The following is a 17,909-nucleotide window of genomic DNA, read 5'->3' as shown; positions in this document are numbered from 1 at the left end:
CCTCCAGATATGGTTCATCTGTGTTTCTGCCTTATTCCTTGGGATACTAGCAACATGACACCATTTTAAAATATATAGAGTTTTCCTAAACGGGGCCAATTTTAAAGGAGCGTGTTTTCTCACTATGTCTCTTTTTGCAAGACAGATTTTAATTTTTATTCTCTCCTCATTTAGGGTGTAGCCCTCTGGTGTCCTGATTTTACAAAGACAGGGTCTTTAATTCTTTAGTCCACCATGCATGGACCGAGATCACTCCTCTTCCACAACTGAGTGTTACAACTGAAACACCAGGTCAATAGAACTAGGTAGAGTCCCCTGAGCAAAATGCACCTCAGTGTCCCCTACCTCTTAGTATCCCTGATGTGCCCTCATTTGGGGCCCCCATGGATATATCCCTTTTCTTGCCATGTCAACGACAGATTTTTAAGCTATATGATTAGTTCATAACCCAAAACCTTAAAGATTATTAAGTTAGTATATCCAACACCTGACCCTAGTTCCTGGTTAAAAAAAGAGAGGGGGAAATCACTCGAAAAGTGGTTTCCATTGGCTCAAGAAGGAGCTCAGTGATAGAGCATTTGCCTAGCATGTGTGAGGCCCTGGATTCAATCCTTAAAAAGAAACAAACAAACAAAAAAGTAGTTTCCTTTCAAGTTTTCATCTAATTCTGCCTCTGAAGTAAATATGAAACTCATCAAATTCCTCCTGAAATAGAGGCCTGGTGATTCTCAATGAAAAGTACAAGGTATTGGTGGGGAGTCCAGCAGATCTAGGAGGGTTCTTCTGATAGCACTTTGCCTCACATTTAAAACTATTGCTAAAGAGCACTATCAGCTGGCAGTGATCTGCATGGTAAGAGCTGTGATGGGGAACCAGTGCTAGCACAGGCCATTCAGAGGGGAGCCCAGAGCAAATCCTTGTTTCAAAGTGAATGTGAGAATTTAGTTTTTTCAAGGTTTGGAAAAAAACACTGTAACCAGATAAAAAGAATCACATGATTTGATTTATACAAAGTATTGCATTTTGGAAGGAAACTCACATTTTCTTCCACCCTTCTCCCCTCCAAGGCACATAGACTCTTCTCACCTGATGCTATTTGTGCAGAAAGTATTCTTAAGGGGGTCATTGATGTAAATGGTTCGGACTTTTAACACTTCTGAGCTTTGCAGAGATTGTTGGCAGCCCATCCTTTTCTCCACCTTCTGATTACCCAAGGAAAAATGAGTAGATCCTGCAGCAAGAAGAAACAAGGACATAATGCAGAAATGTCAAGGCAGATACACTCATGCCTTCAGTTCTGTAATCTTTAAGCACAGGATCTATGAAAAAGTAATACAGCTCTTTGCCCAAAATATGAGAGACAAAGGACAAAGGAAATTGCTTTCACACTTCAAAACAAATTACAAAGCAGCTAAAAAAATAATAAGGAAAGACATTTCCTTTAAAAGAAATTAAATATAGGAAGTGTTGGCATTATTAAATGAGAGCTCAAAAGACTCATTTTTAAGTTGATAATAAAACTGGAGAAAGGCTTTTTAAATGATCTGAAAGAGCTATGAAAAGAAATGAACAATACAAATACTTCAAGAAAAGGAAAACCACATAAGATGCAACTCAAATAGTAGACAGATAAAAAGAGGAATGTGTTGCATAGACTATAGAAAACTAAGTAAGATGATATGAAAAGAGCAAAGAAGATTGGAGAACAATTACAGGTGTAGGACAAAGGATATCCAATCGGTGCATGTTTGTTGTCCTTGAAGAAGAAACAAACAAAAAAATTCAAAGACATGGTAGAATAAATTTTTCATTAAAAGAAGACATTTTTATGAGAACAATGTAACTCAGGAAAATGGGATTCAAAACAATCAATGCTAAGGCCCCTGTTAGTAAAGTTATTAACTTTTAATAATGAAAAAAAATTCTTAATCAGGAAACCATTGAAGTTCTTACAGAAATTGGAGGGAGAGTGAATATAAAAGCCACACTGAGACTGTACCACAAACTTTCAAGCTACAGGTAAGAAATCAAATATCTTACCAAGAGATGAATGAAACGAGTCTGGTAGAAAACAAAACTTTAGATCATGAGTGAGCATTAGGACCAATCTTTCTATTGAAATGACTTTAAATGCTATGTTTTAAACATTTTTAAAATCCTTGAATAGTCAAGATAGTATCTACCATCAAGCCAAGATTTATTCAGAAGCAAAAATCTAGAGAAGCAGGATCATCCTAAGTGGCTGTCACACACCATATTTGAGTACCTGGATGGACTCACATCTGCAAGCTTGGGCAGGCTAGACCATCTGTCCATTGGCTCAGTTAAGGCACTCAGCAGTTCCCTGGACCTGCCACTGCTATCCTGAGTTCCATATCTGTTTAAATAGACAGTTTGTGAAGGATGGGCTCAGCTGCTGCCTCCACAGAACAGAAGAGCTTGGTCCCCCACCACCAGCCCTGGACAGCTCAGCTTCTTATATATGAAGCAGATCAGGAACAGCAAGGCACAAGCATATGCAAACATCAGTCCATAGGACAGATTGCTCCTCTCAGAGAGAGAGAGATGACTCCTACCAGCAGAGGGCTCTGGGCAGCTCCTACAGACCCAGAGACTGCATGAGAGTTCCCTTTCAGACGCTTAGGAGTCCCCAGGTCAGCAGAGAGGATGGTGGTGATTAGTACCTTCAGCCCCCCCCCTGCCCAGGCCCCTGCTAAACACCATGGCTACAGTGTCTTCTAGGCCCCTCTTGCTGATGATAGAGTGGAGATCCTGGCCACATTGAACAAAATGGAGAGCTCTCCTGCTTTTTTGACATTAAGGTGATCTGCGCTGGTGATGTACGATGGAAGGCAAAAGAGGAAAGTGAAGCTGACCTGCTCGGCCAACAGCACAGAGAGAACTCCCAAACCAGGGATTCTCAAAGGCCCAAGTGAAGCTGATGAGGGCCAGGAAGTTGCTGCTGTCACCAGGGAAAACCACCACATAACCTGGGCATATGGGACTCTTCCCCTAGGACAGTAGTAAGCACTGCATCTCTGGGTCCGGGAGCCTGTTCCTTTCACTGTGTAAGGTTGGCTTCTAGAGTCCACCTCTGTTTGTTAGATTCTCATAGCCTTTTGAAAGTGTGGACAGGGAGGAGGAGCATCTGATGTCTTTCAGATGTTGGATGAGAAGTAGAAAGCACACTATTCCCATGGCTGCCATGATGGCCCCAGGCACAATGAAAGACAGGTCCCAGCACAGGAACACCCAGTGGCCAGCAATCAGGGAGTCCAGAATATTGCCCGCCTAGGTGTGGGCATTCCATGAGCTCACCTTCCTTTTCCAGGCCTGCTGCGGAGGCAAGTGAGGAGCCTGGTGGTCTGCACCAGTGGATGAATGATCTGAGTTTACCACATAAAATCCACAACTATGGATATGGTAGAAATACCCCAATACAAACAGGGTGGTTAAGGGCCTGGCCAGCATCTCAAACATCAGATAATACCTAATCAACAGGCAGTTCCCCGATTATGCTGCTCAGGTACATCCCAACAGCATCAGCACACAAGGGGGATTAATCCAAGGCGCCAGGCAACTGCTGATAGTTCTTCTCCAATGGGGGCCGGCCATGGCAAAGGGAACTGCATGATGCTCTTGGTTGGGCCACTGAATCTGCCTCTTCCCTAGCAGCACCCTTAACTATGCTGACTCACTTTCAAGATGAGTGAAAACTTTCATACACTGGGGGTAAAAACAGTCAAAATGACAATGAAGATTCTGTAGCCCAGATCCCTAGAGGAGACAATGAAGCGGATGCCAGGGAGGAGTTGAGCCATTTACATGGAACTTCAGTCATAAAATAAGATGCTTCATCTTATTATGGATGATTGTTATTTTTTTCCTTCTGAAGGTTTATTTTGGATAAAATAGTTGAAGACAGATTACAATGATATATTGTACAAAAAGACTAGAAAATAATTTAAGAGAGAATTTTAAACATAGGGTTCTAACACACTTATAAGTGGATATGCCTCCTATCCTGCAGGGGAGGGCTGGTAGCCTCTGTCTACGCCCAACAAGTAGAGTGCTTCTTCACAAAAAGGGCTCTTGAGGTGTGATGATCCAAATCTCCCTCTTGCAAAAGTGTTTTCTCCATCAAAACAACCAAGTAACACCAATACTTCTACTTCTGCAAATCTTCCCTAGCAGTTTGTTGAAAGTCTATTATCTATTAAGTCAGCTACAAGGGATGGCTTTGTCAAGTTTTTACTTTATTAGGCCGTACTTTGTTTCTTTGTGATTTTGTTGTTGAAAACTTGACATCTGAAGCTTACATGGTGACTCTGAAGCAAACACTCGGTTAAATGCAGAAATACCATCTACTCAAAATTATAGTATCATGAAGTGATCAAAATTTCCCACACCTATATATGGTTATCCAGTTTTCAGGAAAGAAAGAAAGAACTTTAGTTACTTCCACTGTCTTTTCAGTTACTAGATCATGATTCCAATTTCATGAAACCAAACCAAGAATCAAACAGTAACACTCTAGGCAACCATGTCAACTGAAAAGGATGTTATCTCCTGTCCTTTTTACCAGCTTTCCTCTTTCCAGAGAGTAAGTGCTTGGGCTTCATATCAAACACATGTCTGTCTGCCTCCCCTTTCTTCCCCAAGTGATTCATCTTCTTCTGAGCATTCTTCATCATAGTCTTGGTTTTCTCCACCATCTTGACATCCCGAAGACCAGAAACATCACGTGGAGGTCGAGGGCAGCTCCCACTCTGGGCTACAGAAGAGGGAGGAACAGATTCTTCCCGCTTTCTCTTCCTAGTGACACTCCGAGATTTTCTTGCCTGGACTGCATAGTGGGCACGGTCTTTATCATCCAGGTCAACACCAAGACTACGCATCTCATTTTCCAAAACTGTCAGCTGAAGCTTCTTAGCAGTTCCAGGCATCCTGGGTCCCTGTGTATCCTTTTCCTTTGATTGTAGGATTTTCAGCTTCTTTTTTTTTTTTTTCTCTAATTTGTTTTGCTAGCTGTCTGATTTCCATCATTTCCTCAACTTCACTTTCAGATTCACTATCATACTCCCCCGCAGCTGTTCTTAGCTCTTCTTCTTTTCCTAACTCTTCCCATTTCTTCATGATGGCAGGGTCAATATAATCAGCTACATTATGGCCTTCCCAGATCTCTGGTATCTTATCATATTTTTCAGACGAATTCATTAAATCCCAGTATTTTTGAAGATCCAAAATATAATCATCTCCCATTTCCCGCTCAAGATCCCGTTCCCTTTTCTTCTTGGGCTCCCCAATTTCCATTCTCCTCTTGTGTGCCACTACTCCTTCTGGGATGGAAGGGGGCCTCTCCTTATCATCTCTCTTGTTAGGCACAGCTAAATGCAACCTGTTCAGCACATCATTCACTTTGTTTCCTTTCATTTTTGTTTCCACTCGGTGTGCCAAAAGCCTGTCACAAGCCTCTGTTTTAACTTTAATAACACCTTCCTCAGTCAGGGTACTGGTCTCTATTACAGGGAATCCTTCAGCTTGCAAGTCTACAAATATTTTCTGATCATCTTCAGAAAGTTCAGCTATTCGTTTCACATCACATTTGTTGGCTGCAATTATGAGAGGCTTATTGATAAAGAGAGGTCTGATATTCTGGGAAAGTTCTAATTGCTCTTTCAGCCCGTGTCCACACTGTTCAGTCAAGTCCATCACATACAGAACCGCGGTTCGAAGGTGCGCCCGGGCCGTGAGAGCCTGCATTTCGATGGTGTTCCGATCCTCCAAAGGATGATCCAAAATCCCTGGGGTATCTACAACCTGCCAACGCAGATACTTATAATCCATGTGCCCAACAAACAGAGACTTGGTGGTAAATGCATCGGGCTGAACATCCACATCTGCTCTCGTCACCTTATTAATGAAGCTGGATTTCCCCACATTTGGGTACCCACATAAAAGCAGAGTGCTTGCATTTGGGTCAGGGGTTGGCAAGCGGGATAAATGCTGACGCCCTTGTTCCAGATATTCCAAACTGTGCCTCTGCCACTGGATAACGGTGCACATTCGCCCGAGGGCAGCACGCTTCAGCTGCTGACAGCGGTAGAGAGAATCGCCGGACTTCATAAGCCGGACATGATCTTCAGCAACATTGCCCACTGAACTTTTAGCAATATTAATCTGTCCTAGAGCCAACTGGTAATGATCCTTGTCATACAGAATATGCATCAAATCAGCACAAAATGGATGGATATCATCCAATTTGGGAAAATCTGTTACAATCTGTGAGAGTCTGCCATGGTAATTCTGCTGAGTAAATTTGACTTTTCTCCTATAAGAATGTCTAATGCGATGAATTTGGTAATGTTTATGAATCACTGTTGGAGTCTTCCGTTGAGTCTTCGATGATGTCAGGTCGATAAAGTCCTTGGCGGACGGCACCACCGTAATCTTCTCCAAGTCGTCGTGCGCCATGCTGGCGGCGGGTTGCACGAGGAGGATCATTGTTATTTTCATCATCTTATGATGGTCATGGATCCTGGCTCAGGCTCTGTCTCCAGCGACACCACCTGGAAGCCACAGGGCCAGCATGCCTCTTGGTCAGGTCCCCATCTGTTCTGGCACAGGGCCTGGACCTCACCGGGGAGGCTCACGCGCCACTCACACTCCGCAGGCAGCACCTCCAAGCTCAGAGGTTCCACAACCCTTTCACTTGTCTGGTGTTCAGAGTGCTGGGGGCCCAAAAGCATCCTTCTTCCCCACAAGGGCACAGAGTTTTGAGATGATGAAAAAGTTCTTGCAGTAGACAGTGATGGCAGTTACATTCGTGAATGGGCTTAATGTCAATGAACTGTAGACTTAAAAATGTAAAATGGAAATTTTTTATAGATTTTACCACAATAAAAAATATTATGAGATATTAAACAGTGCTGAGGGACAGAAAAATAAACCAAGGGAAAGCAAGAAATATGCAGTATATCTACCTAGATCAGGTAAGCCATGAGTGGCATTTCAAAATAATAGGAAAAGAATGTGTCATTCTGCAAATGATGCTGGAATAATGAGTTAGCACTATGGAAAAATTTGGAAAACACTACTCACAAAAATACATTCCAAATAGGTCAAAGTTCTGAAGACAAAAAGCAAGAGCTTAAATATTGAAAACAAAATAGTGAGATCTGTATGTCAAAATATAGGAAATATTTTTTCAAGAAGGTTCAAAAACTACAAACCATAAAATAAAACATCAATCTGACTTCATTAAAATGAAGACACTTCTGTGCACTAAAATAGTAAAATAAAATTTTAAAGTAAGTCATGTACTTCTAGAATATATTTTTAGTGCAGAATACTGATAATGGTTATCCACTAAAAAAAAAAATTTAAACATCAGCAAAAGATATGAATAGGCAATTGATTTAGAACAGAAAAAGAGAAGTGGTCCATAATTATATGTAAATATGTTCAAATTCAGTCAGGCTGAAGCTAAAAATTAAAGAACATGACAAAGTCAAAGATTGGCAAGGACTTGGGGAAGTAGAAACAGACATAGTACAAGCAGGAGTAAAAATTGACAGGCATTTTAGAGCGAGCAAATTTGGATAGCACATGCCCTACAATTCAGTACTTCCACTTGAAGTTATAAATTTCAAAAATTCCTAGACTGTTCAAGCAGATATAAACAAAGATGTTTTACATCTTTGCAACAACTTTAGCTGTTGTTACAAATACCCATCAACAGAAGAGTAGTTAAATAAAACCCACATTCTTCATAAGCTGATATGTTGCTACGAGACAGTGACTCATCATCAATAAATAGATGATGAAAATTATATAGATGATAGATCTCAAAAACTTAAGTGCTGTGAAAGATGTGTCCTCTATTAAGTCACTTTTAAAAGCATGTCTACAGTATTCTGTCTCATTTGTGGATTTATAGATGTAGTTTTAAATCTAAAACCAAACACAACACATTCATAATCGAAGTTGCAGGAGTCAAGGACAGGAGGAATGAGCCTGGAGATGATGGTTAAAAGGTGATTTTTTGCTCTCCTTCAATGACTTGTTTCTTTAAAAGAAAAAAAAAAAGGTTAGAGAAAATCCTGACAGCAAAATATTAAAGACTGTTTGCTCTGAATGGTAAAAATATGAGTGTTTGTTTAATTTTACTTACTCCACCGCCCCCAACCTACACACAATCAAACAGATTGTATTGCCACCACCAGTTACAGTTCAGACTACTTGAATAGTTTTTAAGCAGTGGGTAAAGACGATTTGTAATCTCAATTTGTTATTTCTATGGCCATTTAGGATATAGCACAATGATTACACCTTGGGAATGCCTGTCTCAACAGGGTTTTGAGGGCAAGAACCTGGAATGAAAGAAGAGGAGTCAGATTGCTGGAGTGAGCCTGGGTCGGTTGAGAAGTTCAGTTATAAACTGTTGCAGAGCAGCTGCCAATTTAAACAAACTACTCACCAGGCTCAGTCTGGACAGACCACTTTTGACTAGAAATGTGATCTTTTAGGGTGAATATCCTGAATGCTACCACACAGCAGATTACTGTAGCCCCTGGTGTTCTCCTGGAGTGAGAGAAAACCTTGCCAGCTTGCCTCTGGAAGTTCTGACAGTTGGGGGCTCTGCACCTCCCCCTCCAGCCTGCACTTCTGAGCCAGGATTACCAGGCTTCCAACACTTAAGCTCTCACAGGCTGTGCTACCAGTGCCTTGGGGTACCTCTATTCTTTCCACTCAGCATAGAAGGATAAAAGAGGCCTGCCATACTTTCTTCCAAGTGGTAGAAAGAAAGTATACAATGTAGTTTACCCAAGAGCTTATGCATGTGTTTATTAGCTTGATTTAGCCATTCTACAATATATGCATATTTCAAAATAGCATGTTGTGTACAATGAATATGGACAATTTTTATCAGTTTAAAAAGATGGGAAAAAATACAATCAGCTTTGTGTTTAAAAAAAGGGGGGGAGGGGAGAATTCCTCACTTGAAACAACCTCATAAACAACGTAAATTTAATAATTGACAATTTTGCAACTGCAAATTGTTATCTAAGTCATTGGTTGCAAATTTTATGTTCTCAAGAATCTTTCATTCTCTTAAAAAGTATTGAAGAGCTTTTGTTTTATATGGGCTATATCTATTTATATTTACCTTGTTAGAAATTATAACTGATGGGGGAAATTAATATTTTCATTAATCTATTTTTAAAATAATAAAGCCATTATGTTAACATAAATGTTTTTTTGAAAAATTGCTGTATTTTTCCAAAATAAATAATTATGTGAATAAATGACATTGTTTTGGGGTTTTGCATATCTCTTTTTTTCTTTTTATTGGTTCTTTTTAGTTATATGAGCTACTACAATCCATTTTGGTATAATTATACAAGTGTGGAATATGTCTTAATTAGAATTCCATTCTGTGGATGTACACAATAGTGGGATTCACTGTGGTGTATTCATATATGCACATAGGAAAATTATGTCAGATTTATTCCACTGTATTTTCCCTTTCCTATACCCCCATTCTTCCCTTCATTCCCCTTTGGTGAGTTTCTATCCCCCCCGCATTGTGGATTAGCTTCCACATAAAAAAAAAAATTCAATCTTTGGTGTTGGGGGACTGACTTATTTCATTTAGCATGATAGTCTCCAGATCCATCCGTTTACAGGCAAATTTTATAAATTCATTCTTATTAATGGCTGAGTGATACTCCATTTTATATATATATATATACATATATATATGTATATATATATATATATATAAATCACATTTCCTTTATCCATTCATCTGGTGAAGGACACCTAGGTTGGCTACATGGTTTAGCTCTTGTGAATTGAGCTGCTATAAACATTGATGTTGCTACATCACTGTAAGATGCTGATTTTAAATCCTTTGGATAAATGCCAAGAGGTAGGTAGCTGGGTCAAATGGTGTTTCAATTCCAAGTTTTCTGAGAAATCTCCATACATTCATTCAGAGTGGTTGTACCAATTTTCAGTCTCACCAGCAATGTATGAGTGTACCTCTTCTCCCACATCTTCACCATCATATATTGTTACTGGTATTCTTGATAATTGCCTTTCTGACTAGACTGGGTGAAATTTCAGTGTAGTTTATTTTTATTTTTTTTAGTTGTAGTTGTACACAATACCTTTATTTTATTTATTCATTTTTATGTGGTGCTAAGCATGGAACCCAGGCCTTCACATATGCTAGGTGAGCACTCTAATGCTGAGCCACAACCTCAGCCCCTCGGTGTAGTTTTAATTTGCATTTCTCTAATTGCTAGAGATGGTGAACATTTTTTCATATATTTGTCAACAATTCATATTTCTTCTATTGAGAAGTGTCTTTTCAGTTTCTTTGCCCTATTTATTGATTTTCTTTTCTTTTCTTTTCTTTTTTTGGTGTTAAGTTTTTTCATTTCTTTATATATCCTGGGAATAAACACCCTGAGGTGCAGGAGGAGAAGATTTTATCCCACTCTATAGGCTCTCTTTTTGGTTTTTCCTTTTAGTTTGATGCCATCCCATTTATTAATTATTGATTTTACTCCTTCTGCTTTGGGAGTCTTGTTAAGAAAGTCAGTTCCTAAGCTGAAATGATGGTGATCTGGGCCAACGTTTTCTTCAAGTATGTGCAGTGTTTGTGGTCTAAATCTAAGTCTTTGATCTACTTTGAGTCGATATTTATGCAAGGTGAGAGAGAGGGGTTAAATTTCATTCTAATACATATGAATTTCTAGTTTTCCCAGAACCATTTGTTGAAAGCGCTATCTTTTCTCCAATGTATGTTTTTGGCACCTTTGTCTAGTATAAGGTAACTATATTTTTGTGGGTTTATTTCTGTGTCTTCTATTCTGTTCCATTGGTCTTCTTGCCTGTTTTGATGCCAGTACCATGATGTGTTTGTTACTATAGCGCTGTAGTATAATTTAAGATCTGGTCAATTGTGATGTCTCCTGCTTTACTATCCTTGCTAAGTACCTTTTTTTTTTTTTTTTGGTCACTTTTTAGAATTGTTTCTTTTGTTTTAATTTCATTGATTCTAGCTCTGATTTTAATTATTTCCTGTCTTCTACTGCTTTGGCACTGGTCTTCTTTTTCTAGGGCTTTGAGATATAATGTTAGGTCATTTATTCATTGACTTTCTATTCTTTTAATGAATGAGGTCAATGCAATGAATTTTTCTCTTAGTACTGCCTTCAGAGTGTCCCAGAGATTTTGATATGTTGTATCACTATTCTCATTTACTTCAAAGTATTTTTTTAATTTTATCTCTGATTTCTTCTACTATACATTCATAATTCAAGAGCCTATTATTTAGTCCCCAGGTGTTAGAGTAGCTTCTACTTTTAATTCTATCATTGATTTCTAATTTCATTTCATTATGATCTGATAAAATGCAGGATATTATCTTTATTTTTTTTTTTGTATTTGCTAAGAGTTGGTTTGTGACATAAGATATGGTCTCTTTTACAGAAGGATCCATGTGCTGCTGAGAAGAAAGCAAATTCTCTCATTGATGGATGAAATAGTCTATATATGTCCACAAAGTCTAAATTATTGATTTTATTATTTAGTTCTATAGTTTCTTTGTTCAGTTTTTGTTTGGAGAATCTAGGCAGTAGTGAGAGAGGTGTATTAAAGTCTCCCAGTATTATTGTGTTGTGGTCTATTTGATTCTTGAAATTGAGAAGGGTTTGTTTGATGTACATAGATACTCCATTTTGGGGGTGCATAAATACTTATGATTATGACTTATTGATATATGATTCCCTTAAGTAGTACAAAATGCACTTCTTTACCCCTTTTAACTTTGGCTTGAAATTCACATTATCTGATATGAGGATAGAAACCCCTGCTTGTTTATGTGATCCAAGTGAGTGATGTTTTTTTTTTTTCCCATTCTTTCATCTTCAGTCTGGGAAGCCTTTGTCTCTGAGATGAGTCCCTTGGAGACAGCATTTTGTTGGGTCTTGTTTTTTAATCCAATCTGCCAGTCTATGTCCTTTGACTGATGAGTTTAGGCCATTAATGTTCAAGGTTATGATTGAGATATGATTTGTATTCATGGTCATTATGGTTTATTTCTAACTTTTAATTTGAATTACTTTCTCCTTTGATTGACAATTCCTTTAGTGTAGCTCCTCCCTTCACTGGTTTTCACTTTTTGTTTTTCATTTACTCCTCATGGAATGTTTTGTTGAGAATGTTCTGTAGTATAGGCTTTCTAATTGCAAATTCTTTAAACTTTTGTTTATCATGGAAAGTTTTATTTCATCTTCAAATCTGAAGCTTAATTTCGCTAGATACAGGATTCTTGGTTGGCATCCATTTTTTTTTTTTTTCAGAGCTTGGTATATGTTATTCCAGGATCTCCAAGCTTTGAGGGTCTAGGTTGAAAAAATCAGCTGAGATTTTAATTGGTTTCCCCTATATGTATTCTGATATATTTTTTCTGGCAGCCTTTAAATTTTTTACCTTAATCTGTATGCTAGGCATTTTCATTATAATGTGACTTATTGTGGGTCTATTGTAATTTTGCATATTTAGGGTCCTATAAGCCTCTTGTATTTGATTTTCCACTTCATTTTTTAGCTTTGGAAAATTTTCTGATATTATTTCATTGAAAAGATCGTGTGTTCCATTGATTTGCATCTCTACACCTTCATCTATCCAAATATATCTTAAATGTGGTCTTTTCACATTATTCCATAACTCCTAGAAATTCTGTTCATGGTTTCTTAACATCTTCTCTCTGTAGCCAACTCTATTTTTAAGATTATATATTTTGTTTTCATTGCCTGAGGTTCTGTCTTTCAAGTGGTCTAGTCTTTTGGTGATGTTTTCTATTGAATTTTTAATTTGGTTTATTGTTTCTTTCATTTCAAGGATTTCTGCTTGTTTTTTTTTTTTCAGAATCACTGCCTCTTTATTGAAGTGATCTTTCACTTTCTATATTTTCTTTCTGATTTCATTACTTATACTTTCCTTTACTGATCAGTTTAACTATGTTCATTTGAAAATCCTTCTCTGACATTTCTTCCATTGTGGTGTCTATGGATTCTATTATTGGAGTATCTTGGTTTTCTTGGGGTGATTTGTTCCCTTGATTTTTCATGGTGTTTGTGTACTTACCCATCTAACTGTATGGATCTGAGGCAGTAGAGTTTCTACCCTGTGGACTTACAGTGTCCCTGAAGGTTACCAGTACCTCACTGTTTAGGGGGAGACAAATATGTACAACAATCAATGCAAGCAATATATAGTATTAAATCAAATAGTTCCTACTATGACATCTATGATTTTAATTATCATAATAAACAGAAATGATATGATCAGTTATGCCTACAATAAAAACAAAGTTTGAAAAAGGGTTTACAATTTCAAATGTTGGACAGCAAGAGAACAGAAGTGATACAGGATGTGATGATTATGAAGGAGGAGGAGAGAAGACAGAATAAAAGATTAAAGGAAGAATGAAAGAGAAAACAACTGAGACTGGCTGTTAGTGAAAGAAAAGAGAGAATCAAGGAAAACAGGTGGGAGAAGAAATATATACATCTAAAGTAAAAATTTAAAAAAATTAAAAAATAAAAGAATACAAAACAAAAGTAAAATATACTAATCAAACATCCAAGATCCCAAAAAAACTAATTCCTGAAAAATAACTGGCTTCAAAATGCTAGAAATTAGGGAAAAAAACAAACATGAAAATGTTTAAATGTCCATGTACCATCAGGGTAACAATTAAACAAAGAAAAAAAATTTAAAAAGAAAAGAACAGGGGGCTGGGGTTGTGGCTCAGCAGTAGAGTGCTCACCTAGCACATGTCCAACCTTGGGTTCAATCCTCAGCACCACATATAAATAAATAAAAATAAACATTTTTTTTTAAATTTTTTTTAATGGTTGTTCAAAACATTACAAAGCTCTTGACATATCATGTTTCATACATTAGATTCAAGTTGGTTATGAACTCCCATTTTTACCCCAAATATAGATTGCAGAATCACATCTGTTACACGTCCACATTTTTACATAATGCCATATTAGTAACTGTTGTATTCTGCTACCTTTCCTATCCTCTACTATCCCCCCTCCCCTCCCCTCCCATCTTCTCTCTCTACCCCATCTACTGTATTTCATTTCTCTCCTTGTTTATTTTCCCATTCCCCTCACAACCTCTTATGTGAAATTTTGTATAACATTGAGGGTCTCCCTCCATTACCATGCAATTTCCCTTTTCTGTCCCTTTCCCTCCCACCTAGTGTATCTGTTTAATGTTGATCTTTTCTTCCTGCTCTTCCTCCCTGCTCTGTTCTTAGTTGTTCTCATTATATCAAAGAAGACATTTGGTATTTGTTTTTTAGGGATTGGCTAGCTTCACTAAGCATAATCTGCTCTAGTGCCATCCATTTCCCTGCAAATTCCATGATTTTTTTTTAAAAGAATTATCTGTGTTAAAAAAAAAAAAAAAAAAACAGGAAAAAATCTTGATGTAAAGTTAAAGAATTCTTTCCATTGGAGTTTAAAGTATTCTCAACTTCTTTTTTTAAAATAGTTTTTAGTCATTGAAGGACCTTTATTTATTTATATGTGGTGCTGAGAATTGAACCCAGGGCCTCACACGTGCCAGGCAAGCACTCTACCTCTGAGTCACCACCCCAGCACCATTTCTCAACTACATAGCAGTTGGAACATTGGTGCTCCACCCTCTGGATTGCTGGAGTAAGAAAGGTAATCCCATAGGTGGAAATCCTGGAGGCAGAGTTTAGGTTTAGGTTGGCTTCAGGCTATATTTTGAATGTCAATTGGTCTGGAGATTTTAAATCAGTGCACCCCCAGCACCCAGTACCTGCTGATCCACACTGGATCTCCCCGGGGTTCCACTCGTGTAGTGGGGAATGCAATTCTTAGTCCCCTCCATCACCTATGGACCCCACATTTACTGGTCTTGGGTTCAGTTTCCAAACAATCTGTCCTACCCCTGCCCTTCCTAGTTGCCAGTCAGATGCATCTCTCCCAGCAGGTCCTGCAAGCAGTCAGTTTGGAGGGGGAGTGTAGAGCCAGATGGGTTTCTGCCACTGGTTGTCCCCTGTGTAAACCTCTCTCCATGTTTGATTTTCTCCTGATCACTTAAGCATACTCTATGTTGTACAGTGTATGTCTACTGGGCCAGTATTTTGGACCAAACTTAGGTTTGCCAGAAATCAGCTGCCAGCCCCCACACTGTGGCTGCAAAATGTTTCCTTCCTTTGTCCTCTGCATGCCACTTGGAGATATGGCAGCTTCTTTCCCCACACATGGATATTGTGCAGCATGTCTTTCAGGTTTGGGGAGCAATATCCTTGGTCTCTAAATGCTCCATACACAGACAGACCTCAGGCCTCCCAAAACTGTGGGTCTCCTTTATTCCTTTATCCCTCTACTATACTCACAGAGGTACTGCTCTGGCTGGTATTTCCAACCCAGCCAAGGAAATGGCTGTGCCCTGGGGATTTTTTTCCTTATTTTATCATCCAAACTCCTTGGTCCACAGTCTGCTTTGAATGTCCAGTTTTAAATTCCAGTAAAGCCCTCCCTCCCTTTGTAAATTTTTTGTTCACCCACCTTGCAGAGGTTTCATGCCACAGAGCAGCCAGGAACGTGACATCCTCTATTCTACCGCCTTGGATCTCTCTCCATATTTCTTGAAAATACTGTTCATGGTCTCTTAACATCTTTTCTCCATGATTAAGTTTATTTTTAAGATTAGATATTTTATCTTCATTGCCTGAATCTCTGTCTTCAAAGTGGTATAGTCTATTGATGATGCTTTCTATTGAATTTTTAATTTGATTTATTGATTTCTTCATGTTGAGGATTTCCAATTGATTCTTCTTCAGGATCTCTATCTCCTTATTGAAGTAATCTTTCGATTCTTGTATTTTCTAATTTCACTCCTTACAAATCATCTTATACATCATAGATCAGTTTAACTATGAACTTTGTAAATTCCTTCTCTGACATTTCCTCCACTGTGGTGTGGAGGGAGTCTGTTGTTGAAGCATTCTGGTTTACTTGGGATGGTTTGTTATCTTAATTTTTCATATTATTTGTGTCTAACCAAATGGTGGTTAGTAAAATAGGTGGGTAATAAAGGGTTTGCAATTTCAAAAAAAATTTCTATCCAAATGGATCTGAAACAGCAGAGTTTCTACCTTACAAACTTATAGTGCCCCTGTAAGTTTCCAGTACCTCACTGATTTGGGGAAGCCCAATAATAACAACAATCTTTGAAAACAATATATAGTGATAAACTAAGTACTTGGTTCCTATTATGACATCTACAATGTTAATTGATTCAATAAACAGAATTGGTAGGATCAGCAATTTCCATCGGTAAAAATAGTAAGTAATTATGTATTATATCTGTCACAAAATCAAACTATAGGTGTTGTCTTTGTCTTCCATAAGATTATTACTGCAGCATTAATGGTGGGGGCTGGTGTTATATAAACTATTTAGTGCTAAGAGATGTTAAGAATATAGTTAATTAAGTGGAAAAAGAAGAAACAGGTGGGTAGTAAAGGATTTGCAATTTCAAAAGGTGAATGTGGGAAATGCAAAATCAACATAGGATGTGATAGTTATGGGGGTAGGAGAAAATAGAAGTAGAAAATTAAAGGAAGTATAAAAGATAGAACAGTAGAATTTGTGTTAGTAAGGTAAAAGAGAAAAAGAAACAAAGGAAACAGAGTAATGAAGAAAACAATACAAAACAAAATATACTAATAAAAATCCTTAAGCCTCAAAAGGCAGAGCAAGAGAAAATAACTACCTTCAAAAAATGCTATAAATGAGAGTATGTAAACATGTTTACATACTCTCTCTCACACACACACACACACACACACACACACACACACACACCTGGATTCTGTGAGATGCATTCCTGTAGGTGGGTCTAGGACAGGGCTTAGGTCTAGTGAGGCCCCAGGTACTTTATGTGTGGCTAGTTATATGAAGATATTAAATCAATGAACTTTTAGAGCTTGGCAGATGCCAATCTACTCTGAGAGACTGTACCACAGGAGTCTCCCCAGGGTTCCACTCCTGGAACTGGAAAGCCAGTCCTTTGCTGATTCTGTTGCTCACAGATACTGCCCTTCCCAGCCTCCCAGGTGAGTCTCTGAGCACAGACACACCCACCCATTCAGATTCCTACCAGCTGCAGCTGGTCCTGGGAGCTATTGGACTAATGGCCAACAGGACCCAGGTCCTCCCCAACCTCCCCAACTTGTACTCCCACAGGCAAAATACTTTCCATACCTAATTTTCTCCAGTTTTGTTAGGCATCGTGTCGGTCACATGGTTGGTGACTGCCTAGACCTACATCAGAGCCAATCCAGTACTCCTACATCAAAGTCCTTGTTTCTTATATCCACTGGCCACTGCAGCAATCTGCTCAAGATGGCTCCTCCCTCTGCTCTCCATGGACAATTGGTAAATGTGGGACATCTTTCATTCCCCAGTTTATTGTGCTATACAGCTTCTAGATCAGCCTAGGTCAGGCTGGCCCTCCGATCTCAGGATTTTCCATGCTAAGACTGTCTGTAGTGTTTTTGGACATTTTCTGTCCTTGTGTGCTAATACCCCTGGACCTGCAAGCAGCTTAGCTCTAATTTTGTTCCTTTTCCTTGTTTAAGGTATCCAACATTTTTAAGTCTCTAAGTCTGGCTGTCCAGTACGGAGTTTTAATAAAATCCCTCTTTCACCCACCTCAAAGAGAAGCAGTATTCCCACTGTTTGAATCCTGGGTCACAAGAAATGCCATTTCCCTTTAGTCATCCATTTTCCTCTAGTCAGCCCTCTTCACAACACATTGCTAACCTTCTATAA

The 17,909-nt window shown here is 38.5% G+C and overlaps 1 protein-coding gene and 2 pseudogenes across 32 annotated transcripts in view; all 3 read right to left on the bottom strand.

The window, feature by feature from the left end:
* Positions 1-17,909, bottom strand: part of LOC101976208 (phospholipid-transporting ATPase IB-like) — a 267,727-nt gene that overhangs the window by 168,217 nt on the left and 81,601 nt on the right. For 18 of the 32 annotated variants that reach the window (XM_078015651.1, XM_078015654.1, XM_078015662.1 and 15 more), the window contains one exon: positions 1,087-1,231. The exons of 5 other annotated variants lie outside the window; for them this stretch is intronic. In XM_078015651.1, coding sequence (XP_077871777.1) covers positions 1,087-1,187 — 101 coding nt within the window. In that variant the 5' untranslated portion in view covers positions 1,188-1,231. Of the gene's footprint in view, positions 1-1,086; positions 1,232-15,638; positions 16,427-17,909 lie in introns of those variants that run through there. 9 more of the 32 variants (XR_013423261.1, XR_013423265.1, XR_013423264.1 and 6 more) reach the window with 9 other exon arrangements.
* Positions 1,239-3,825, bottom strand: LOC101975923 (glucose-6-phosphate exchanger SLC37A1 pseudogene; annotated as a pseudogene).
* On the bottom strand, positions 4,548-6,534 carry LOC101971444 (GTP-binding protein 4 pseudogene; annotated as a pseudogene).

Source organism: Ictidomys tridecemlineatus, chromosome 6, assembly GCF_052094955.1.
Source record: "Ictidomys tridecemlineatus isolate mIctTri1 chromosome 6, mIctTri1.hap1, whole genome shotgun sequence".
NCBI lineage: Eukaryota > Metazoa > Chordata > Mammalia > Rodentia > Sciuridae > Ictidomys > Ictidomys tridecemlineatus.
Note: the sequence above shows the minus strand (reverse complement) of the source record. Positions and strands in the feature narration are given on the sequence as shown.